Consider the following 25252-nt stretch of genomic DNA (forward strand, 5'->3'; position numbering starts at 1 on the left):
CCTATCAATTATGTCTTTTGAAAAAAGATCATATTATACTATATCATGCGATGCTTTAGATCAAATGATATGATATACATTATAAATTTAAAAGTTTTGAAAATAAAAATTGAAAATATCTAAATATAATCTTAGTTTATTTTTTTTTAACTATATATAACCTATAGAAGGGTTTAACAATTCAATTGTTTTTCAAATATTTCAATATAAATTCTAAAAATTATGGTCAAAAACATTTTGATCAATGCCCATAAAGAACTGCTTAATGCTAGTCAAAGTCCAAGGATATTCTTTTATCATATTTAAGGGGTTTTTTATAATACTTCAAAATTTTCAAATATTTTAAGACTTAATACATGATTTAGTCCCTAAACTATTTTTTTCACTTTGATCCTTTTACTTTCGATTTGAGATTTGGCGCACAATATTCTTAGTATTAATTATTTTTTGATATATCTTCGTTATTTTTTATTTGAAATATACGTTATGCTATTTTTCAACAACAAATATCCTAACCCCTAACCACCGAACCGAAAAGGATCACTATGGTGGGGCTTTTCATCCATAATATTACATTTTGCACAAATGTTGGATTTTGCTTTTATTTCTAGTCATCCATTCATCTCTCCAAACCAATTCACCAAATTACAAATATTATTGATTTTGGCCTTTTACCATGCACAATCTCATGTAACAAAAACATGTTTCGGAGAAAACAGTCTTCCCTCGGAGTATTTGCCGGAAAACCCTACTTGTTCATTCCGAGTCCTTTCTGTGTTCCTTTGTTAACCTGTAAGAACATTTGTGTTATTTCATGCCATATAACAACACAACGAAACAGCATCATCAGCACTATCACACACCATCTTGATGATTTCCCTCTTAAAATTGGCATACATCACGATGTCTGCAAACCTGCATTGTAAAATAAAACCGGAAATAAGCTATAAAATGAAACGTGATAAACTAATGTCACATGTTATGACATTTTTTTCTTCACTTGTAGCTTGAATTTATCATTCACATGTTAAAATTTTAAAACCCAATTCCCCGATTATCATCACGATCAAAGTGCCAGAGTTAAGATTGATGGAGTTTCTTACATTACATGTAGGCATCAACACTTTCTAGTAAGATGAAACGAATCTACATGCGTTATTGCTGCTTTTATCTACAGAGTTGATATATTGACTTCAGATTTCCTTGAAAATGTGCACACAAAAAAAGTTGAATTCACACAAGCGAAGTCATCCTCAACAAGAAACATCTTCAAAGATGACATATACAACGAAATGTAATATCATCTGGTTTTGTTTTTAACCACAGACAAATCGAAGATAGCAACATCATCGTCAAATCATTGTTGCCGAATATCACCCAAAAAATCCCACAATAGAAGAGCAATATGTATAAGCATTCATGAAACATGTCTGATTCATGAAAAGAATAAAGCATGCAGAATAGCATCGAAACAAATCATGAATATATCCTACAAAGAAATTATATCTACAGGGTAACAAGGAGAATGAATGAACAACAGTGTACCATTACACCAAAAAGTGGGGGTTCAAGAAGAGCCCAACAACTCGGGCTTCCGTATCCAGTACTGTTGAAACCTCTGCTTGGCATATTCTCTGTAGTCGAAGTCAATTTCATTCACATGTTCCTGAGGAAGAAAAATGATACAATATCAAACAAGTAATTAGTTTAAAAGAAATAAACTCGAACCCCATGCCATCACATCAAATGACATCTCCCTTCTACTTCATGATCGAGCGAAAGTCAAAGTACCAGTAGGTTTGATCCCTCTTGAGTCAATGACTATATTTAAATATCTAACAACTTCAAGTATAGCTTTTTTATGAAAGGTTCATGTGCTCAACATGATGGAGATCATGATAGGATAATCGCAAAGAAATAGAAGTGAAGAAAAAACTTATAATGATATATTCTGTGATAATTTGAGTCATTGAGTGTCCTCTTCACATATAAAAGTTTCACTAAAATCACAATTAACGATTCATGATCATATAGATAGTCGAGAAAGGGCAGTGATTTGCAGGATATCCAATAAGATAGTCGAGGCACGAGCTCGAAGATTGCATTGCTGATACCAAGTTACCAAGTGCATGCAGGATTGTCAAATGATTTTGAAATGGTAATCCTATGATAAGAAACATGAGGTGTTCAAAATTACCGAAATTATTCCCCACACCCCCCAAGTGAGATGACTTGCTAGAGTATATTTCTCAACATCTTGAAGCAGCTTCTGCACTTCAGAGTCTATAGGTTCCTTACCTGCAATAAAATCGTGGATAATATCATGGGATCCTGACAATATATCAAATTCAGAGTTACATTGACAGATCAAGTTCAGATATATAAATTGAAAGACACTAAATTGGTTCTACAACTGTCTCGACTTTTTTTTAAAAAAAAAGAAAATGTGTTGTAGAAAGTTGCCAACAATTAGGAGTTTAATTTCACTTAGAAGTTTAATCTATTTGTAACTTATCTACATTATACGATTAGGATTCAGTTTCTTAGGAGATAAAGTTAGGAGGAACAGAAACCTATAAAAATTAGGAAATTTCTTTTTCTCTCGCTTTCTTCCTTTTTCCATTCTCTCGACTGCTCAAATGTGTTGAATCAGTCCTTTGAGTAAAAGAGGAAGAACTAGATATAAGCTAAATTGCCAGCAGAATAAAACAATTATAGACTGTTAGACACGAATGCAGCTGTATTCAGAGGCGTTTTTAAGTTTGTGGTTGTAATTGTTGGTTTTTATTTTGCTATGTTATCTTACATCTTGAGGTGTATTTTACAACTGGGGTTATTGTTTTAGGGGCTTTTTGTTTGACGATGTAAGATTTCTAGGTGATGTGGTTTGTATTGGTGTATATTCCCGTATGAGGGATCGGTGTTACCACATGTACTTGGTCTTCTATTTAATAAAATATGAGGCACTCTTTTCTCCCTTCTAATGTTCTTCAACATACTTCTAAGTATGTGGAAGAATATTAAGGGAGTTTTTAATGAGACCTCCAACTTCTATAAAAAAAAAAACCACCCTGTGAACAATTAAAAAGTCAAAGAATGTCATACAAGCAATAAACAGTTACCTGAAGAGTGCAGGTATGCACGTAAAAACCTTAAGCGCTCTTCCAAACCTATGTATGCCGAAGGACGAGAATTTTTTTTTACCATTCAGTGAATATAATGCATCTTTTATAAGGAAAAATGAGATCCAAAAGGCTCACCTGGATATTTAGTATAATCCATAACATGGGGTGTTTCTGTGTGATAGTCGGCAGCCATCTCACAAAAGTGGTTTGCGATATCAAAGGCAACAGGATTGTATGTTGCATACTCGTAATCCTGTATAAGCAGGCAGCCAATCAACCTCCATAGAATTATGTATTTAGTACTTCTACAGAAAAATGGTCTCGGAGAAAATAGAATCATGCTTAATTAGCTGAAAATTTAAGAGTATATGAAAAATTTCTATCGTTCTCTGATTACTTGGATATCTTTCTATCGTTCTCTGATTACATGGTCTCTGATTACTTGAAAATTTAAGAGTATATGTATTTAGTGCAAGGCAGTTCACACCGTCGAGTGGTGTCAAGAGCCAAAAAGGAAAGGTTGGATATCAGTGATAGTTAAGAAAAGGTTGGAATTAAGGGGTGATGGATTTCAAGGTTATGACTGGATATAGATGACTAGTTGGAATTTATTGTCTTGGAATGTTAGAGGTTTGGGTAGGAGGACTAAGGCTAGAGCTGTAAGGAGGGTTGTTAAGGAGAGAAAGCCTGTAATTTTATTCATTCAGGAATCGAAAATGGAAGTGTTGACTCCGCTGGTAGTGAGGAAAATGGGTGGTAATTTGTTGACAGCTTCGGCAGTTTCAGCAGCTGTAGGTTCTGCTGGAGGTCTGATTACTTTATGGAATGAAAAAGAGTGTAAGATTATAGAGGAAATCATTCATAGGAGGTTTGTAGCAGTTAAGGGTATTATTGATGGGTTACAAGGATCCTGTTGGTTCATAAATGTGTACGGTCCGAGTGTCGATTCAGAAAAGGAGGCGTTTTTCGGGGAGCTGTTATCATTCTTAGAGAATATAGACTGTCCAGTGTGTCTCGGAGGAGACCTCAATGTTGTAATGTCACAATATGAAAAGATGGGAGGTGCAGTGAACCTAATTACAATGTTTGCTTTCAAAGATTTTATGAGCAAAGCAAATTTACTGGATTTGCCTTTGGTTGGAGGTCGATTTACATGGTGTAACAATAGGGATATCCCAACTTATGAGAGGCTTGATCGATTCCTAGTGGATCAAAGATTTTTATCATTGTTCCCTATGATAACTCAAAGACTCCTTGAAAGGTCTGTTTCAGATCATAACAGCATCTTGCTGGAAAATAGGGGCTGGAATTGGGGCCCTAAACCGTTCAAATTGTTTAATTATGTCTTGGAAGAAGATGGATTTTGTAGGATGATGGAGGGAGAACTGGTCAAGCTTTGTAATGTGGAGAATAGACAACCAATCTCCAGTGTACTAAAAGGAGTGCAGGATGCAGTGAAGAATTGGTCTGGGAAGGGTTATCTTGAGATCCCCGGGAGAATAAATAGGTTGGAGAAAGAAATTCAGGAGATGGAACTTAATCTGCAACAAGGTCTCTCCATGGTGTCTATGAAGAACCTAGTGGAAGCAAAGAAAGAGTTGTGGGACTTGTACAAAAAAGATGAATTGATTTGGCTTCAAAAGTCAAGATTGAAGTGGAGTTTGAATGGGGATAATAAGAACACTAGATTTTTCCACCAGTGTGCAAGAGGTAGAGGAAGGAGAAATGGTATCAAATCCATCAAAGTAGATAATGAAGACATCTCAGATCCAAATTAATTAAAGCTTCGGTGGTGCACTTTTTCAAGGGGTTGTTTAATCAGGAAAATACATTGGAAGTTGAGGAGATGGACTTGGATTTTTTACAGCTATCGAATCAGCAGAGTATGGCACTCGAGAAGCCTTTTTCTGAAGAGGAAATTTGGGGTGTAATCGCTAATTCGGATTGCAATAAAGCACCTGGCCCGGATGGACTGAATTAAGGTTTTTTTAAGAAGTTTTGATCAAGTATGAAGGAAATTTTGCTGCTGTTTTTTAAAGATTTTTATGAGGGAAAGGAATGGGACATGGAAACCAATCATTCTTTCCTCTCTCTTATTCCCAAGAGGGACAATCCAGAGGGGCTTGAAGACTTTAGGTTTATTAGTCTAGTTGGGGGTTTCTACAAAATTCTCTCAAAAGTTCTGGCTAGAAGGTTAAACTTATGCATTAATGAAGTTATTAGTCCTTCACAGTTCGCTTTTATACCGGGGAGGCACATTTTAGATTGCTCGTTTATAGCAAATGAAGGCATTGATTGTTGGAGGAAAAAAGGATTGAAGGGAGTTGTTTTTAAAGTGGATTTCAAAAGAGCTTTTGATACGGTTGATTGGAGGATCTTGCTGAAAATAAAGAGTAAAATGGGGTTTGGAGCTAGATGGAGTTCTTGGATGTACAAGTGTGTTTCAACAGCTTCCATTTCAGTTTTGGTAAATGGCACACCTACGGAGAAAATTCACATTACTAGAGGGCTAAGGCAGGGCTGCTCGTTATCCCCTTTGTTGTTCAATTTGGGAGGGGAATTGCTACATTTAATGTTGGTAAAAGCAGTGAATAAGGGGCTGTTTTCGGGTTTTGAATTAGGCTCTAATGAACGTTCTTTCATGTTATCTCATTTGCAATTTGCGGATGATTTAATAATTTTTTTTTAAGAATTTCCGGCCTCATTAAAAACCCCCTTCTTGATTAATGGATCTTTTAGGAAAGCTCCTTAATCAGCGGAAGGTGGAAAAGAGTGCCTTAGGATTTTATTCATCAAAGACAAAGTACATAAAATAAAGCCATAAGACAAAATAACAAAACCTAAAAAATTACAGAACGTAGAAAGCAAAACCCCAATGCGACCAGAACTCCCTTAAACAATACCAAAACTGACTCAGCCCCAACAACCTCAATAGACCACCAACCCTACTGCAAAACCTCTAAGGCAACCTTCATTCATCATCCAATCCCCTGTTTAGCTAAAGTATCAGCCTCACAATTGCAGCTCCTCGGGATATGTCTAATAATGATCTCCCTCTCCAAGATTAGGGAAGCAATTTTCTGAACCAACGAACTAAAAAAACGAGGAGATGATGTCGGCAGCAAAATCCAATCCACTACTGATTTACAATCACTCTCTATAATTAACCTTCCCTTCCTCGCCCAATCCGACGAGAGAAAAAAGTCAATGCCTTTCTCAATGGCTTTCAGCTCAGCAAGTGGGGGAGGACCTGGTCCAACAGCGTGCGAGAAGGACCCAAGAATTTTACTTTCTGAATCTCTTAAAATGCCCCCATTCCCCCTAGCAGCCCGTCCCCACTGACTGCCCCATCAACATTAACTTTGAAAAAATGAAGTGGAGGAGGAAGCCAGCCCTGAACCTTCATCCTTTTACTGTTCCTAGTATGGTGCTTGTCTGCAAGTGTAGGGTCCTCAACAAGGGAGTCTACCTGAATAAAGACGTCCTGGTGCTTAGCCAGGAACCATTTAGCCAATCTAAATCTACAAATGAAGAAAAGAGTATGGCTGTCCAGTTTCCAATCATCGAAAACCACCGAGTTTCTAGCCTTCCATAATGACCATAGAACTACACCCGGTATAAAGCTCCATATTAGAGAATTTGGCCTCATGTCCGACCAAGAGCACAGCAAAGAGACTGGGTCTTTAGGTAAGACTGACGAGACTTCCCATAACCTCCAAAAACTGCTCCATAGGTCCCATGCTACCAAACACGATATGAACAAGTGTTGAACTGTTTCTTCCTGTTGAGCACAAAACGGACAAGAGACCTCCTCCAATGAAACACCTCTCCTTGTCAACTCCGTTCTAACTGCCAATCTTTGATGAGAGACCTACCACAGAAAAGTTTCGACTCTTGGGGGAGCCAAACCTGACCAAACGAACCTTTTCCACTTGAAACTACCCCCTGAATTTGTAGAAAGAGTCAACCTACATGCTTTAGCAGTGAACAGTCCATCTCCTTTCCTCGACCACGCCAGAAAATCATCCACTGATTCAGACAGACCAACATTTTCCAATAATGACATCAATTGAATCCAGTAATCCAGCTCCCAATCACATAGATTCCTTCTCGTTTGAATATTCCAAATCCATTTATTGCTCGAGAAACTGCCAAACTCAGAAACTTTTCCCCACTTGTTATTGGAAAGAACATAGATCCTTGGAAATTGATTCTTTAAAGAATCCTCATTTAGCCAAACATCGTGCCAGAATACAATAGACTTGCCATTGCCTACTTGAATCTTCGAGTGAGATCGCAAACCATAACCAATTGCATCCTCTGCCAAATAGTTTCTTGTAATACCCTTCTATATCCAAGAATCCGAAGGAGAGACTACCTTTTTGAGGTCTAAAGACAGATTACTCACATTATGTTTACTGCAAATCATGTTCTTCCAAAGAGTGTCTTTTTCATTTGCGAACTTCCATACCCATTTACCTAGTAGCACTCTGTTAGCGAAATTCAGATCCAAGATTCCCAAACCTTCCTCCTCGAAGGGTTGACAAACCCTTTTCCAATTCACCCAGTGAATTCGACTTTTTGAAGAACCTTCCCCCCACAAAAAGTTGGCCATAAGAGAATTTAACTTCCTATAAACCTTACTCGGGATTCTGAAACAGAGAGGTAGAAAATCGGCAAGGAGGACAGAACTGATTTTATCAACACCAATCTGCCCGCCATAGATAGTGTGGAAGCTTTCCATCCGGATAACTTTTTGATGAAACTCTGAAAGACTGGCTCCCAAACAGCCTCTGAATTTCTCTTTGCACCTAATGGTAAACCTAAATATACTGTAAGCAGAACACCTACTGTGCAACCAGCCTCCTTCGCCCATTCATTTAATACATTGTCATCCACATTAATTCCATACAAATTACTCTTCGACAAATTCAAACGGAGTCCAGTCATTAGGCTAAAAATCCTCAAGACTCTTAATATTGAGAATATAGGTAGGTGAATCTCGGCAAAACAAAATCAGGTCGTCAGCAAATTGTTAATGGGTTAAATTAAAGGAAACCGATCTTCCAAAAGCAAAACCCTGAAAAAGTCCCACATCCGCTGCTTTCACTAACATACGATTTAACAGTTCCCCCACTAAATTAAACAAGAGAGGAGACAAACTGCATCCTTGTCTCAACCCTTTGCCCATCGAGAACTCCTCTGTAGGAGAGCCATTCACTAACACCGAAATTGACGTCGTGGAGAGGCGACATTTTATCCAGGACACCCATCTCTCCCCAAAGCCCATGACTCTCTGTAACATCCTCCATGTCGGGTTAGTGATTAATTTGCAAAGTTTCAACATTTGGTGATTAAAGTAGAATAATTATATAGTTTAAATAGTATGGTTAGTAAATATGAGATGGGGGTAAGGACCAAATGGTCATTTGCAAGGAATTTCTAATTAAAATAAAATGTTATGGGGTATATGAGAACCACGTGTGATTTTAGGTTCCAGAACCTCCCATTTCTTCTTCCTTCTTCCTCATTTTCTTCTCTTCCTTCTCTCAACGTGTGGCTTGCAATTAAAGGTAAGAAACTGAACTTGGTAGTTTCTTTGATTGTTAAGATTGGAAATGAAAGTTTGTATGTTATATAAGCTAAAGGAAAGCTTATATGACATTAAAACAACAAGATTAGTGTTTTAGAGATAGATTTGGAAAATGAGTTTTTAGATGAAAATTTTGATATGGATGAGTTTTTGATGTTTGAATCAGATTTTTGACTTGTCAATAAGCTAATTAAGAAGTATGAGGGGTTAGAATTCAAATTAGAACATATTGGAATTTGGGTTGGATTCTTAAATTCTACATGGAGAATTGGATTTCTAGGTTTTAGAGGTATTTAATGGATAATAATTAGTTTAAGTAAGTGTATGAGAGTTAAGAGTAGTAAAGGGATTGAAATATGTATGTTTGAGCTGAAATGGGATGATTTCCGAGCTCAAATTAGGATTTCTGGGTTAGGGGAATCGGTCGGTACCCATTCAAGGGGGAACCGATACCCCCTCAACGAAATGAATTTCCAGAATGCTAGAGGGGAATCGGTACCCCCAGGGGGGGAACCGATACCCCCCTCATCGTATATGAAATTCCAGATTGCTTGAGAGGAATCGATACCCCCAGGGGGGAACCGATTCCCCCATGAGAAAAAGAAGAAGAAAGAAAAGAAAGCAAGACTAAGCTATAAATTCTTTAAATTAGTAAGCTATTAAAGCTTAATTGCAAGACATAGACATCTGATGATCATCTTAAAAATTATGTTTATGTAGATACCGAGCCTACTCGAGTTCGGGAACAATCTACAAGTAGGATCGATCGAGGAAAAGGCAAAGAAGTATAGGTGAGTGCATATGCATAGCATGAATATAGTAGTATATTCAGTTCTAGACTTGTGATAAGTCTAGATTCCATATTTTGACATATGATTACATTCCATATTATGATACATGACATGAATTTGTATTAAATGTATTACATGACATGAATTCATATTATATGTATTACATGACATGAATATGCAGAAAAAGTTATATGCACTATGTGATAAAGGTATGTAAATGATATGCCTATGTGTTAAAGGTATGGAAATACTATGTCTACGCGATATGAACTACGGGAAATGTATAAGCCCATGTTATGTAGATGAGAACTATAGGTATAGTTGGCATGCCAAGGGTAGAGGGTATACTCGTTCTTTAGGACATATGTATATCCTTTGGAACCTGTGTGAAGTCTTGAAAGACACATACTTGATCCATAGTATATGTATATGATTCTTAAGGAATTCTACGTGGTCCTTATGGACATAATTCTACGGGCACTTCGGTGAAATTCTACGGGGCACTTCGGTGCATTTATACGAGCTGTGGTGACAGCATAGTGCACAACCTCACATTACTCAAATACCTTAGGTTCTCAATATGCTATCATGGGCCAATAAACTTATTAATACAGAATAATGAATGTTACAGTCATACGCTTACAGGTATGGATATTGATGAAGTATACTACATTGATTAGTTACATGTTTGCATCTCATCTCATATGATCCTGACATTTTCATTACATTACATTGCCTTATTATTGTTGCCTCACTAAGTCGATGACTTAGCGTGTGAGTGTTTCACACGTAGGATCCGAGGAAAATAGAAGAGACAGGTGAAGCAGCTTGACAGTATTACTCCTGCAACCATCAGATCAGAAGCAACTTAATCAGTAGGTCATTTTGTTATGTAAATGACAGTTGGCATGTAATTAAAGGGTTAAGTTGTGTATGCTCTGAATATTTTGGTAAACTTATATTACAGTATGTATATTATGGTATTTTCGTAATATAAGATCAAATATTTTACTATTATTTATTAAGAGTTGTGTTTTAAAGTCAATGTAGTATCTCTGACTCATATCCGGGTCGGGTATGGGTTAGGGGTGTTACACTCTCAATAACCTAAAGATAATTGGCCATTCAACCGTGTCATACGCCCTCTGAAAATCAGCTTTGAAAACTACCCCTTTCAGCCCTTGCTTCCTCCAATAATCTATGCCTTCGTTTGCAAGAAAAACACAATCTAGAAGCTGTCTCCCCGGAATAAATGCAAATTGTGAAGGGCTCACAATATCTTGAATCACTGAAACTAGTCTCCTTTCTAAAACTTTGGAAATGATTTTATATAGACTGCCAACGAGACTTATAGGTCTATAATCTTCAATTACTTCTGGATTGTTTTTCTTTGGGATCAGAGAAATGAACGCATGATTGACCCCATGATCCCATTTTCTCCCGCAATAAAAATCCTCCATAAACTTCATGAGTTGCCCCTTCATAGTTGGCCAGAATTTCTTGAAAAAACCCATCGTAAACCCATCGGGACCTGGTGCTTTAGAACTGACCGAAGAGAAAATAGCCCCCCTTACTTCCTCCTCTGAAAACATAACCTCCAGGCTATTCCTTTGATCTCCTCTCAATTTAGCAAATTTTAAATTCAAGTTCTCCACCTCTAAAAAATCTTTAGAGTTATAGGCTTTCTTAAAGAACTGGGAGACATAATCTTTAATCAGCACTGAATCTATCATCACCTCCCCATCCACTTTCAATGTCGAAATGGTGTTGAATCTGTTTCTGTTTATAGCACATAGGTGGAAGAACCTAGTGTTTCTATCCCCATCATTTATCCATTTCGCCCTCGACATTTGAAACCAAATACTTTCTTCAATTCTATGCAATTTCCAGAGCTCTTTTCTGGACGACAAAAGTTGTTCCCAGTCAAAAGTAGAAAGCCCACTGCCTGGCGCCTTAATTTCCAAATCATTTATTTTGCTCTCCAACCCTGTAATAGCTTCAGATATCCCCTGTTTATTTCTGAATGGCCATTCCTTGATACGTTTCTTAGTTCCTTTTAATACATTGTAAATTCCTCTTCCTCCTCTATCTTCAACCCGATCTAACATTGCATTCTGAACCACATCTACAAAACCATCTTCCTCCAGCATATAATTAAAGAGCCGAAAAAGTTTAGGGCCCCAATTTTTCACATCTTCAACCAATAATATCGGGTTGTGATCAGAGAGAGATCTAGGAAGTAATTTCTGAACAGACTTGGGGAAGCAACTTAAGAAGCTGCTACTCAATAAGAACCGATCAAGCCTTACCCAAGTAGTGCTTTCTCTATTATTACCCCAAGTGAAAGTGCCACCTGCCAAAGGAAGATCTATTAAATTTGATTGTTGCAAGAAATTCCTTAGCAGACCCATTGAATACCAATTTTGTGAGGCACCAATCTTCTCCTCTTGGTCGAGATAAGCATTAAAATCTCCCCCGATGCAAATTGGCAGATTAACAGAGTGAACATAACTCAACAGTTGCCTGAAAAACTCCTCCTTTTCTTCCTCTACAGAAGGACCGTACACATTAATAATAACACATTCTACTTTAGACACCTTGAACTTCCCTGTTAACACCTGAAATCTACCTTGATTATACACCTTGCTTACCTCATAAGCATTTTCATTCCACAAACACAACAATCCACCGGCTGACCCATCCGCTGGCTGGAAACTTTCTCCCATCAGCAGCTTTCCTCCTAATTTCCTTCTAAGCCACTTCTTGTTTTTACTCAGTTTTGTTTCCTGTAAAAGCAATATGACCGGTTTGTTCTTATTTACAAGTCTCGACACCCCTCTAATTTTTTCCTTTCTTCCTAAGCCCCTAACATTCCACGAAATAATATTACATTCCAACATATACACTTCAAGCCCAAACCTTCGAGGAAGCAAGTAACTGACTCACTTAACAGCTTCATTTGCCACCCCTGCCCCTTCCTCCATCTTCCTAATTTTATCAATAAAAGCCTCCCTCCCTTCCTTGAAAGAAATGCCTAAACTCTGACATACTTCCCAAGTATTCAATGCTTCCTCAAGAACTTTAGAGAAGGAACAAGAGTAGACTGTAGATACATCTGCATTAGCCAGAGCTTCTGAGATTAAACCTCTTCTCTTCTTTCTGTATTTTCTCCGATTCCTAGAAGCAATAACCTGATCTGCCATCCCACTTACAGGAGAAATGTTGCTACTAATAGGGCCCATAGGCTTATTATGACCATGGGCAGAAACAATAGTATCCTTATCCTGACCCCTAACCCCTGAAGCTGATGAAAATTGCTTAGAATTATGAAGTACCAGCCTGTTCTGACTGTGCTTATGAATATTTGTTGAACATAACCAAGCTCGTCTTGTTTTTGACCATCTGTAGACCCTCGCAAAACGTCCGCCACCTCTCAATCCTTCGGAAGTCTTACTTATTGACAGGCCTTTAGATACCTGATATCCTAATCTCCATCTCCTACAACTCTTCACCTTTGCATTTCTATTGACCTTATTGGACTTACTTCCTTTGTCACCCATATCAAAAACCTCAACTTCCTGAATGCCTTCATTCTCTTCCTCTACCATGATAGTACTGTTCTCCTCATATGTTTCAGAATGTGTTTGGTCCTGTAAATGGCTTTCATTGTTCGCAGGACATCGCTGGGCTAGTGAAACACACCCATACTGCTCAGGCCCTGTGGAAGAACGAGTTGACCAGGGAGAGAAGACTTCATCGGAAGGGAGCAAAGGGGATGATAGAGAAGGTCAGCAAGGGCAATTGAATTTCCAGAAGGTGTCAGATGCTCAGAATAGACAAGAAGCACGGGCTAAAGGTGCTTCTCATGGGGATGACACAATGACCGATGATAATTTGAATTTTAACGTGGAAGCCAATAATATTACAGGGGCTGACCATTGGGATGAGAGGACAGTACTAGGTGAGGCGAAAAGTATGCATAAAGTGTCAGGTGTTCCAGCTGTTGGAAGGAAAAAGGTGTTCAGTGAGGAACGTGGCTCCTCGGGACAAGATAAGGTTGTCAAAGATTGTGGGATTTAATAATTTTTAGTAAGGCTTCTATTCATGATTTGGTGAATATTAGAAGGGTACTTTTAATTTATGAACTGATGGTGGGTTTAAAGTTGAATCTGTATAAGAGCAGAATTTTTGGAATTAATGTGGGGGAGGAGGAACTAGTTTCATGGGCAAAGGAAATAGGGTGCATAAGGGGAGTTTTTCCTTCGGAGTACTTAGGTATTCCATTGGGGGCCAAGAGGAATTCTTTTTCCCTGTGGGAACCGGTTATACAAAAATTTTATAATAATTTGGCTGGTTGGAAGGCCAAGTCTTTATCTCTGGCTGGAAGGGCTGTCTTGGTCAAATCGGTGTTGTGCTCTATTCCAATCCACTATATTTCTATTTTTCGGATCCCTATTAGTGTTCTCAACAAACTAAACTCTATCATGGCATCGTTTCTATGGGGGGATCATCAGATAAAAAGAACATTCATTGGATTAAGTGGGATTTGGTGTGTAAGCCAAAGAAGTTGGGGGGTTTAGGGATTCCGAATCTGCTGCTATTAAACAGGGCTCTTATGGGGAAATGGGTGTGGAAATTTGCTGCAGAGAAAAATTCTTGGTGGAAATCAGTTGTGTTTTGTGTTTACAATATGGATCCTAATTCTTTGATGATTCGGAATACTTGGACAGCTCGTAGTTCTTGGATTTGGAGAGGAATTGTTATGAACTTCTTTTCAAGTGATGCATTTGGGGACTGTTTTAGGAGAAATTTGTGTGTTAGGGCTGGAAATGGAGAAACTGTTCAGTTTTGGCATGATGTTTGGTTGGGTTCGGCTCCTCTAAAAGATAGGTTTCCAAGGTTATTTGCTATTTCGAATAACAAAGAGGGTAAGGTAGCAGAATTCAGATTGCACAATGATTCGGGTTGGGTTTGGGATATTCAAATGAGAAGGAATTTGGTGGATTGGGAGGTTGAGCAGTGGCTGCAAATTATCTCTCTGTTGAATAGCTCTTCTTTGTCTCTAGTAGAGGAAGATTGTTGGATTTGGTTGGGAAATAGAGAGGGTTGTTTTACAGCAAAATCATGCATGAAAACCTATTTTGATAGAGAGGGTATTGATCAATTAGAAAGTAATTGGGAACGGTATGTTTGGAAAGGAGTAGCTCCACCACGTGTGGAATCCTTTGTTTGGCAACTTGCTCATCATAGAATTGCGGTGAAAGAGAAATTGCTGAAGAGAGGAGTTTCTGGGGTTGAAGACTCTGTCTGCCCTTTGTGCAGGAAGTACAAGGAGTCAGTCTCTCATTTGTTTCTTCACTGTGAAGTGATATGGGTTTTGTGGGCTAAGTTTTTAAAGTTTTGGAATGTTTTCTTTGTGGTTCCTGGTTCGGTGATGGACTTCCTAATTGCCTGGGATGACTTAGTGCCGCGATCCAATATATGGAAGTTTATTTCAATAGCAGTGTTGTGGTCTGTTTGGAAATGTAGGAATGAGGTGATTTTCCAGAATGGGAAGGTTGATTCAGCGTTGTTCTTCATTTCACGTTTCAGAACTGTTTCTTGGTTTGAAACATCAGTTAAGGATGTTCATTTTCATTTTGATTCCTTGATGGGGGATTTAAAACTAGCTGATCAACATGTCAATCTGAATAAGAGGTATCTTCCTTCTTCTAGGTGGAGTCCTCCTCCGATAGGGTTCTTAAAAGTTAATGTTGATTGTGCAATGGTCAAAGGTTGGGATAAGGGTGGAATAGGTGGCTTGACTAGAGATGGCAGAGGGATGGTGCTTGGGTCTTTTTCAGAGAAGGTAGGGGGAGGTCCTCCCTTACTCGTAGAGCTTTTGGCGATCAAGAGAGGGTTGATTCTTATTGAGGAAGTTGAAGCTGATCTCTTTTCAAATCAGAGGATCATTTTGGAATCGGATTCTTCTAATGCTCTGAAATGGATTAATAATCCGAACCTTAGTACTACTTTGTTTCATTCCTTGGTAAGGGATATAGCTTCTACTGTGGAGAGGAAGGGTATCATCACAAGGCTCATCTCGAGAGCAGCAAATTGGGAAGCGGATGAATTAGCTAAAGCTGGTATAGGCTGAACTTACGTTTTGTGTAATGGTTAAGGTGTTATGCCTTGGTAGTTCCTATTTAGGAGTTTCAGGGTGTGTTTTGTTTTCAGATATATGGTTTTCTGTTTTGTAAGAAGTTGTTAGCTGTTGAGGTGTGGAGGTGTATTATTGTTCTAATTAATAAAAGTTAGAGGCACTCTTTTCCTCTTTCCAATGTCCTTCATGTTATGTTTGTAACATGTAGGATAAGAAAGGGGGTTTTAATGAGGCCTTATTTTATCAAAAAAAAAATTGTGAGGTAGATTGGGCAAGGTTTCACTATTTTCTGGAGTCTTGCCTTCCTAACGATTGAGAAGGCCATATATAGGGGATGAGAAGCTCGTTGTGTACCCTAAAAATGATGCCCTATCTCCTAGTGTGGCCATAGTCATTTAGTTCCTTTTTCGGACATTAGAGTTATGAGGCTTTAATAGGTATGGGTGTGGGAGACGGAGATGATGGATGTCACAGGTGGAGTAATAATGACATGAAAAATAATGGATTCTTATGTACTAGCAGGGCAAGCTTGCCTATGTTGAACCCCTCTTGGTGAGAAAAGGTATTGTGCATTACAAGATAAATTCATGCAAATAGAGTGGTTTTGCTAATATAATAAATAAGGACCAAGATAAAATCATCAATCTACTCAACTTAAGTCGGCGCAATCATATACATGCAAGGACAAAGTTCAAGAATTAGAAATAGTCTATTCAAGAGAACATCATTAATGGAACCATATAAACAACCTATGATTTTATTACTGCTAGCACTACCAGTAGTCTTTGGTAATTGTTTGATGTTGATAGCAAAATTCACCTTGGTCAAAGGTTTGATGGTTACCCTCCCATCAAAAGAATGCAACTAATATACCAACCCACTACTCAACCTTATAGTTCTAATGATCTTAGGTGTTTTTATCTCTTACCCCTAAGGCGGAAGAAGCGCGAGTGGGAGGGCTTCCCGTTTTGCGCTGCGCCTACCTCTCCAAAGGTGTTTTGCCACCATGTGGTTCGATGAAAATATAAAGAGTTTTCATATTACAAACACTATTGGAAAATTATATAAAAAGCCAGCCAGTCGATAGAAACTCACAATGATGGTTACTGATTTAGTCTCTTCATTAAACATTATGTTCCCATATTGTAAATCATTGTGGCAATAGCCAATGCGTTGATGGCTCCCTGATAGTTTCTTTTCTAACATAGAGATTTCCTCCTCATAAACTTCCAAGTGAAAGGCTTTGGCTTCTTCTAGAGGGCAAACTCTCTTAGCTTCCCTAAGCCAATTTCTGAAACATAACCAATGACAAAAACTTTAAATTAATAAATGAAGCTAATAGATATGAGATCCATAATATTTAGCACAATTCACCGAGAAATATTCAAATGTACCGCAATCTATCCCATAGCCAAACTTTCTTGGTAACAGGAAAATCAAGTTCATGGAACTCCCTCAATTTAGTTGCTATTAGAGCTGATATAGCTGGATCACGCAAATCAGATGCTGATAGTGTCTGAAAGTAAATGAGGAAGAAAGAATATCAATACACATTTGACATTTCAGAAAAATAGAGTAAAGAAAGTATCTTATTTTAATTTAATGGGAAAGATGTATCAAATGAGTAAATCTTGATGTTGTTAATAAATAAGAAATCATATCAAACAAGATAATTTAATGCAGTAGCGAGATATAAATGGCTGGAAGTTATTCAAAAAATCATCTTCTTTTAATCACGGTAGTAGCATTTATTTTGGATGTAATTCCCAAATTGGATAGACAGGTAATAAACCATTAGGTAATCAGATTAATGTCAAAATCATTTAAATTAGCTGCTTGAAGAGCAAATCCCTTAATTTAAAGGGTAAAGTACACAAATGGTTCTCCGACTACAGGAGGCTGCTTTGTTAAATCCCTGACTATTAAAAGTTACAAAATGGTCTATGACTATAAGGTATTGCTTTTTTGAGTCCGTCGACTATTAAAAGTTACAAAATGATCACTTGATTATTAAAAGTTACAAAATGATAACTCGACTATTGATATGTTCCAAACTCGTCATTTTCCGTTGAAAAGTTGACTATCATCTGAGCTGAACTTTAACTCGTTGGCTGGGATATGATCAAATTTTATCATATCACAATCAACAGATTAACGTCCAGCTCAGATGACAATCAAATTTTAGCGGAAAATGACGAGTTTGGAATATATGAATAGTCAAGTGACCATTTTGTAATTTTTAATAGTCAAAAGACTCAACGAAGCAACGCCCCCATTTTACAACTTTCAATAGTCAAGAGACTCAACAAAACAGCGCCATATAGTCAGTGGACCATTTTTGTACTTTACCCTAATTTAAAATAGCTTCATATTAATATCTAAAGATACAATAATATGTGAAAAAGGCTGGGAGGGGAGGCAATATCAAAGTACCCGTGCATGGATGAACTCTTCAATTCTCCCATTGCGGAACCGTTCGAGTAAACGAGGTCCTTGTCCATGCTTCGACATAAACTCAAACGTCCGAATCTCATCATCTCGGTCAAAGAAAACCTCCACACCTTCACCATAAATCCTAGCTAAAACCTTCCGTGACACATCATCTGTCCTGGTGGGCCATTTTATCTGGAAGACCTCATTGGTCATTGCACCTTTAACAGGGATCACCTGCAAAGCCTTTGAGTCCACTACATCATCCCACTCTGATGCCATTAACTGTAGAGCATTCTTTACTTCTCGAGGCAACCTTGCCTCTTTATTGTCAACGACATTAGTTGCAGAACCCATGAAATCACACCAAACTGAATTCCACAAAAACTATGCTCAAAGTTATTGATTAAAAAAAATTCCAGAACGGGAATGGCTGCCTGATGACAAATCAACACCATTGAATTAATAGTCAGAAGAGATAAACACCCCAAAAAACCACTGCTTAACCTACTACAGGACATGATTCAGCATGTTCTTTTATAGAAACTAAAAACCAATTTAGCCAAACAAATTACAAACCACAATTTAGACATGAAATCTCTCCTCTTTATTGTCTACGACTCTAATTGCAACACCAGTAACAACACAACAAAAGGTCCAAAACTATGCTCAAATTTATAGATTAAACAGGATCTGAAAACAAGGGGATGGCTGGTCAGGAGACAAAACATAATCAAACATTACAAATCAAAACGTGCATATTTACAGTTACATATTCTGGCTATGGTTCAAGGAACAAACGGTTCAACTGCATGATCATAAACAGTATAAAGTAGCTTCAAAAACAACGGTAAAGCTGCAAAATCAACAAACAGAAGCTAAATAAGACCCAAACATGACAATACCAAGGAATTAAAGAAAAAACACTGATGAGAAAATGATCCCGTTCCTAACAAGAATAGCATAAACAAGTATTACAGAATTTAACATGCAAAAGAGATCAAAACGCAATTTAGTCGCACAAATCCATCAACACTAATAAAAATATTGCACTTATACACACACACACACACAAAATAATTACTTCAAATTTGGCTTTGGGTTTGATTTATGTATTGATTTATTCATTATTACTTAATTATTATTTTAGTTTGTATAATTTTCTTTCGCCTTGTAGCAACGCTTAACAAACTAGAAAAACGAAACCCAAAAGAAGACAAAACTGAATAGAGATCAAGCAAAAGAAAAATTGAAAGAATAAAAAAAACATCAGCCAGAGATTAAATTAAATAATTAGAAATGATCCAATAAAAGGTTTTGACAAAAGAGAATTCAAGGGATTAATACAAATAAATAAAGGATTTAGGGAAATTGATGCTTACCTGAAGGGAGAGTTCAGATGGAGATGATGTTCCCTATTTGTTTTCTAAATTTTTTGAAGTGGATCGATGTTGAAATCGGTGGACAAACGAAGAAACCTACGTTGAAAGGGATTTGTACGGCTGCACATGTATTTACTCGAACAACTCATCAGTGAGTTGGGAGTTCGAGGGAAAAAATAAAAAAATATAAACAATAATAGATAAATTATATATATATATATATGATCACTTAATTATTATCTATTTTTATTTTGATAATCAGTACTTTATTATGATTATATTTATTTAAAATTATGACTAAATTAATAGAATAAGTAAAATAAGATTAAATTGATAGGATGTGTAAATGTTAAGAATCAAATGTGTAATTATACCTATTTTTAACAGTCATGTCACTTTTTCATTAAATGTTACGATTACTACTTTGATTGACAATATTTAAATAATTAAGTAATCTTATTGATAAATTTAAAAGATTGATGACCAAAATAAAAATGAACAAATTATGTGATCATAGATATAATTATTCTTTATTTTGTGTTGATTAATAATATATAGATTTAGCCGTTAACATTTTATAATTTTACCAATTTTTTTAAGTCGTGTTATCTTCTCTGTAAAATGTTAACACAAGTGATCTGATTGAAAACATTGAAAGATCAATAGTCAAAATGAAAAGATTAATAATTAAATGGTCATAGATATAGTTTACCCAAAAAATCAAATTAACTTGAAAAATTTTCAAACTTCATCTTTCTCATATTCTAGGATTGTTCCAACAATATCATCTTCAAAATTTAGCTAAAATTCCGATTTCTTAAATATATTATATTACACAACACACAGAGAATGTACTAAAGGGACAGGTGAGTGCAATCGCCTATGAAATTTTCAAATTAATATATATTTTTTTATATTTTTAATTGATAATTTGTTTTCGTCTCCTAAAATTTTATTAGTTCACCTCCTAGAATAAGATCATGCATTTGTCCCTGCTGATACACATATTATCATACATCTATATAAAAGTACATTTCATGTCATTCAATACAAAACATCTCTAATCTCATGTAAAGATATACTAAAATGACTGGGATAAAGAGTTCCAGCTTCTTCTGTGTAGCATTTACTATGGTGTCCTAAGGCAGTCTTAATTGCCACGGGACATGGGATCTTCCTTGGGGAGGGCAACGAAATTCAATGGTATTACGTTGTTAACCCTACCGGTTTCTCTACGTTCCTTCAAACTCGAAACACCATGCTTACCTGCCAGAGTAGAAACCCGACGACCGGTTGGTGTTCCAACCATTGCATTGGTCTGACCCAACGGCTTCTTCGGTCTTGAACCGAAGAGTGCCTCTTGTTCTGCAGAAAATTGTTCTTGCAGCCGCTTTTGCTCCTGCAAAGATAGAGCAATATCAATCAAATGAATGAGGTTTGATGGATACCTTTATGATACAATGACCACATTGTGGGAATTCGAATAAAGGCCATTTCATGCGACATCCATATCCCCAAAGCAAGGTGAACAACATTTGATCACATAACAAGCTATTTCATCAGGACCGTGGATGAGTGTAGTAACCAAATATGTATCGCAAGTGTACCCGAGATCTACGCTTCTCATCCTCTCTCGCTTGGAGTAACACGATATATTCCTCCAACATGGTTAAGAGTGAAGCCTGCAATGATAAACCAGTTTTGAGACAAACAATTATAAACCAACCTAAAGTTTAAAACAAAATAGGAATCGCAAACCAATTACCTTGTCATATAGGAAAGGGATTCCTTTCTCGAGCTCCCAAGCTTTTACTTTCGCAATCAAATTTTCGACTAGAGATATCCAGCAAAATGAAGATCAAGTAATTATTATATGATGTATGTCAAGGAAACCTACTTCATGATGTAAAGTAATCAAGCTTACATGGCAATTTGCTGACCAGATTACGAAGCTTTCTCTGTAAGTTTCAGATTTTTGTGCACCCCTCGTCCTGCACTATACCGGTTTTCATCCTGTACAAAAGAAAAATAAAAAATAATATAAGAAAAATGAAAGTTTTAACTCCAAAGCCCAAATTGAACTTCAATAGCTTCCACCATCTTTGAAGAGTAAACAGATAGCAAACTATCAAACATTTCACTGGTTAAGGCTATTTCAAAGAGGAAAACTGATTCAGTTCTATCTCAATGAAAATGCACCTCACCCGAGAGGGTCTAAATTAATATTAACAAATTAATATCATGATAAAAATTTTGTGGAGCATCTTTCGCGTAGGCAACATAAGGATCACTAAATAGAAATTCTTTTGAAAACTGAATCTGCAGAAAAGATTCCAATATTCCTCCAATAAGATTTACCTTTCGTAGTCATCAAGCCATTTTTCCTCCTCAGTTGCATGTTTCCATTTCTCTACCCCGTCAAAAATATCCCTCCGGCTTAAAGCTTCCTGTTTGGCTTTTGCAATCTGATCATCCATGCTGGAAAGCAGATTAGACAGATCAACATTATCTGCACCGGCATGTTGGAAGACTAATCACATAATATATTAAGAAAATATTTACACATAACAATTGAATCCATTATTAGAAAAATAAAAAGAAAATTACAAAAGGAAATATTTTTTCCAAAGATGCCCCCAAAAGTTATACCTCATCAGATAGTTATTAAGACAAACTGTGGGTAACTATAAATGAAATCAATATATGAAATGAAGATTGCATGTTTCTAACAAAAATACATTAAATAGTTTCAAGATATAGTTAGAAAAGGGAGATAATTTGGTAGAACCAGAGTCCACGAGGTTGATAAGAATCTGCCGCGCTGCATCACTGTTTACATCAATATGGACTCCTCTAAAGATTTCCTCAAGTTCATCTTGCCTAATACCAACTCTTTCATTTTGCTAGCCTTTAGCACATTCAAACTTTGAACCTCAACCTCAACCTCAACCTGAACGTATTAATGAATGTTAAACATTAAGGGCAAAATACAATAATCCTGGAACATTGACAGTTCTTAAAATAAGGGGACCAAAATTGGTGCTACCTGCTCAATGATATCTATACCAAATCCTTGTCTCAAGACCTCATCAACTGATGTAGAAATCAAGGAAGTAACATGCCCAAACCTCTTTCGCTCATCAGGTGGCGTATCAAGGAGATCCCATAGTTCTATCAAAGTGTTCTCTAGACATTGAAGTTACATGTAAAACTGATGACAGAAAATAAATGTTTAAAGCCCACATACAAATAAAACAAATTCTTAACGCTCAACATATAAATGCAAAAATAGAAATAAACCAATCCTCATGCAAACTGAAAAAGATAATGCCAATTTTAGAAGTTTTTGGACTACATTCTAAGCTGTTAGCTTACAGAAGGAACCTCAGTTCTCAACTTTTCTTTAACTTATCAAAAGAGGCAATAATCCTAGTAGAACAAAACAGCTAAAATGAAGACTGTTTTATGTTTCCTTGGCTCTATATTATGACATGGAATGGTTAAAGAGTCTTTCAGCAAGCAACAGAAAGACATTCAAAAAACCAAGAGTCACTGCACTATAGTGCTAATTTTGACAGCTAATCACCTAATATTGAAAACCCAAAATTTGAGTTGTAAGAACTTGAAAGCAAGACCTCTCACCGAATGACTTAACTTTTAAGGTATAAAGCAACCAACTGTACTAAGAGATATTCAAATTCTGGTCTGTCCCAATTCTTAGAAGCTGGCTTTCTCACAAGCTATACATGCTATCATCCTAAAAACGAGGAACAGCTTAAAAAGACACTTATGGTACTGTATAGCTATTCCCTACTTAAGTTGCTTGCAGCTAAAAAAAAGAGGATGATCCTTCTCAATAACTTCTGAATTAGATCCTTGTCAACAACCTATAAAAACAAGTCAGCTTTAATAATTGTATAGTTTGTACCCTGCTGAAGTTGCACAGCTGCTAGAATCAGAGGATGGTCCTTCTCAATAACTACTGAACTTGCAGAAGATAGAGATAAAACATACCTGCTCTTCTAAAACTGCAGTTAAAACTTATGAAATGATTCAATAGGAACCAATTATAAATGCAGCAATTCAGGCATATGTAAAACAAATATGATACTGGAAAATAATCATCCCAACTCAATCTCTTTTGAAAATTTTAAAATGCTATAAAATAATAAAGCCTTTCCCATTTAGAAATCCACTCTCAACAAAAGCACCGAAAAAAAGTTACTAGGTTAGTAAGAAACTCAGTTCCTCAAACAGAAAATTTCTTTAATTAATGAAAAAGACAAATAATAAAAGAAATGAAAGAGAACTTCATCAAACTTCAAGCACCTATCACCTTACAAGAAAAGGTACTAGATCAAATGCATCTAGATCGAAAATATCATAGGTGCTTTTGTTGTTTGGCACTGCATCTTAGCATGCACCAAGACAACATTGTTCAGAGCTTATTAAGTAAGCCACTCCTACATGATATTTTTTATTTGCATATAAAATTTAGTGCTGAACTAGTTTATGCAATAGAAAATAAGCAAAAATAGCATCCAAATATTGGACAAGACTTAAGATTTAGAAAAGAGCGGAAAGCAAATAAATTTTTCATACTTGTAATCCTTCGAAACCATTTGCTCATGTATGATTGAGACATTTTCATGACGGTTTTCCATCTCAAAACTCCGGAACATATCATGATACAGAAACATTAAAGTGAAGGAAAGAAGAATTAAATTGATTATTAAGCAAGAATAAGCACCAGCAGGTACATACAACCATATCAAGCACCAACTTGTCCAGACATCCATAAGCTTAAGAGTATACAAATACATCTAGGGGTATCTACTTAAGGAGACATGTAATATGTCAATACATGAAAAAGATTGATAAAATCCCCAAGATGTCACCTTTTGTAACCTTTTTTGCTTCTCTTGCTGCAGTGAATTAACAACACCTGTCAATTTAGCAAGAGTATCATTGCCGATGCTCTTTGATTGACCATTTGCAGGATCAATCAGGCTCGTATGAATGCCACTAACTGTGTTGAAGAAATCAAGGACATCACCACTGACAGCTCATGAATCATACTAATGTGGTTATGAACTTTCTGTAGCCGGATAATCTAGAGATTCAGTAAAAGGCATAAAATTCAGTAGAATAGACAAGTCAAAACACTATTAATCCAGACAGTAGATATCAACAAACCTTTTCATTCTGAAGGTCTTGTAGATGAGACTTAATCTCCCCAAGTTTCTTGACTGTCAAATCATGATCATCTACTTGTGGATCAGAAGGCGACATAGACTGACCATTGCCTGCTACTTCTGCAGAGATCTGTTCAATTTGTGCTTGGGTTTCAGTAAATTCTTTCACTCTTTGCTTCTTCTTCAACCTCAGCTCTTCCAGAACAGGTCTTATATAAGATATTAAGGGCAAAACAGCTATAAAGAAGATAAACCCATGTATATTTTCTTACAATGAATTTTACACACAATATAGGGCTGGTTATGCAGACCATATTATACTACTGTGCTCATCACATCCTCAATAAACTCTTAAAAGAAAAGATCATTTCTAGTTTCCATCCATGTCAAACATGATTACACATAAAAGGTCAACTTTCAAATTATATTTGTTCCGGGTCTAAACATACAGCATTTTCTACTACAGGAAAAGTAGTAGCTACAAACAAAATAAATGGGCGTTGCTTTAGCATTTTCTTTAACAAAATAAATGGGCGTTGTTCGTAATGGGTATTGAATCCACAACCTAGGGAGAGGGGATGTGTCAACTCAAAG

At 36.6% G+C, this 25252-nt stretch overlaps 1 protein-coding gene and 1 pseudogene across 1 annotated transcript; both read right to left on the reverse strand.

Annotated features, from left to right (window-relative positions):
- Positions 1-552: 552 nt before the first annotated feature.
- On the reverse strand, positions 553-19561 carry LOC120213172 (probable choline kinase 2). Its single transcript, XM_039211313.1, has 10 exons — positions 19464-19561; positions 18085-18518; positions 17046-17167; positions 16747-16942; positions 3261-3378; positions 3123-3170; positions 2198-2298; positions 1546-1666; positions 864-915; positions 553-790 (listed from the first exon to the last, which is right to left on the reverse strand). The coding sequence occupies exons 2-8, from the start codon at positions 18436-18438 to the stop codon at positions 1568-1570; spliced, it is 1038 nt and encodes a 345-aa protein (XP_039067244.1). The 5' UTR covers positions 18439-18518; positions 19464-19561; the 3' UTR covers positions 553-790; positions 864-915; positions 1546-1567.
- Positions 19562-20485: 924 nt separating this feature from the next.
- Positions 20486-25026, reverse strand: LOC120213387 (annotated as a pseudogene).
- Positions 25027-25252: the final 226 nt, after the last annotated feature.

The sequence above is a fragment of the Hibiscus syriacus genome, unplaced genomic scaffold, assembly GCF_006381635.1.
Source record: "Hibiscus syriacus cultivar Baekdansim isolate YM2019G1 unplaced genomic scaffold, ASM638163v2 tig00110020_pilon, whole genome shotgun sequence".
Lineage (NCBI taxonomy): Eukaryota > Viridiplantae > Streptophyta > Magnoliopsida > Malvales > Malvaceae > Hibiscus > Hibiscus syriacus.

What these genes read in the sequence shown, in the direction of transcription:
- LOC120213172 (XM_039211313.1), bottom strand. Translation starts at nt 18,438, where the DNA reads ATGGGTTCTGCAACTAATGTCGTTGACAATAAAGAGGCAAGGTTGCCT. An exon ending in TGGCTATGGGATAGATTGCG is followed by an intron (nt 16,943 to 17,045) that starts GTACATTTGAAT and finishes GTTATGTTTCAG; the next exon opens with AAATTGGCTTAGGGAAGCTA. An exon ending in TGCATACCTGCACTCTTCAG is followed by an intron (nt 2,299 to 3,122) that starts GTAACTGTTTAT and finishes ATTTTATTGCAG; the next exon opens with GTAAGGAACCTATAGACTCT.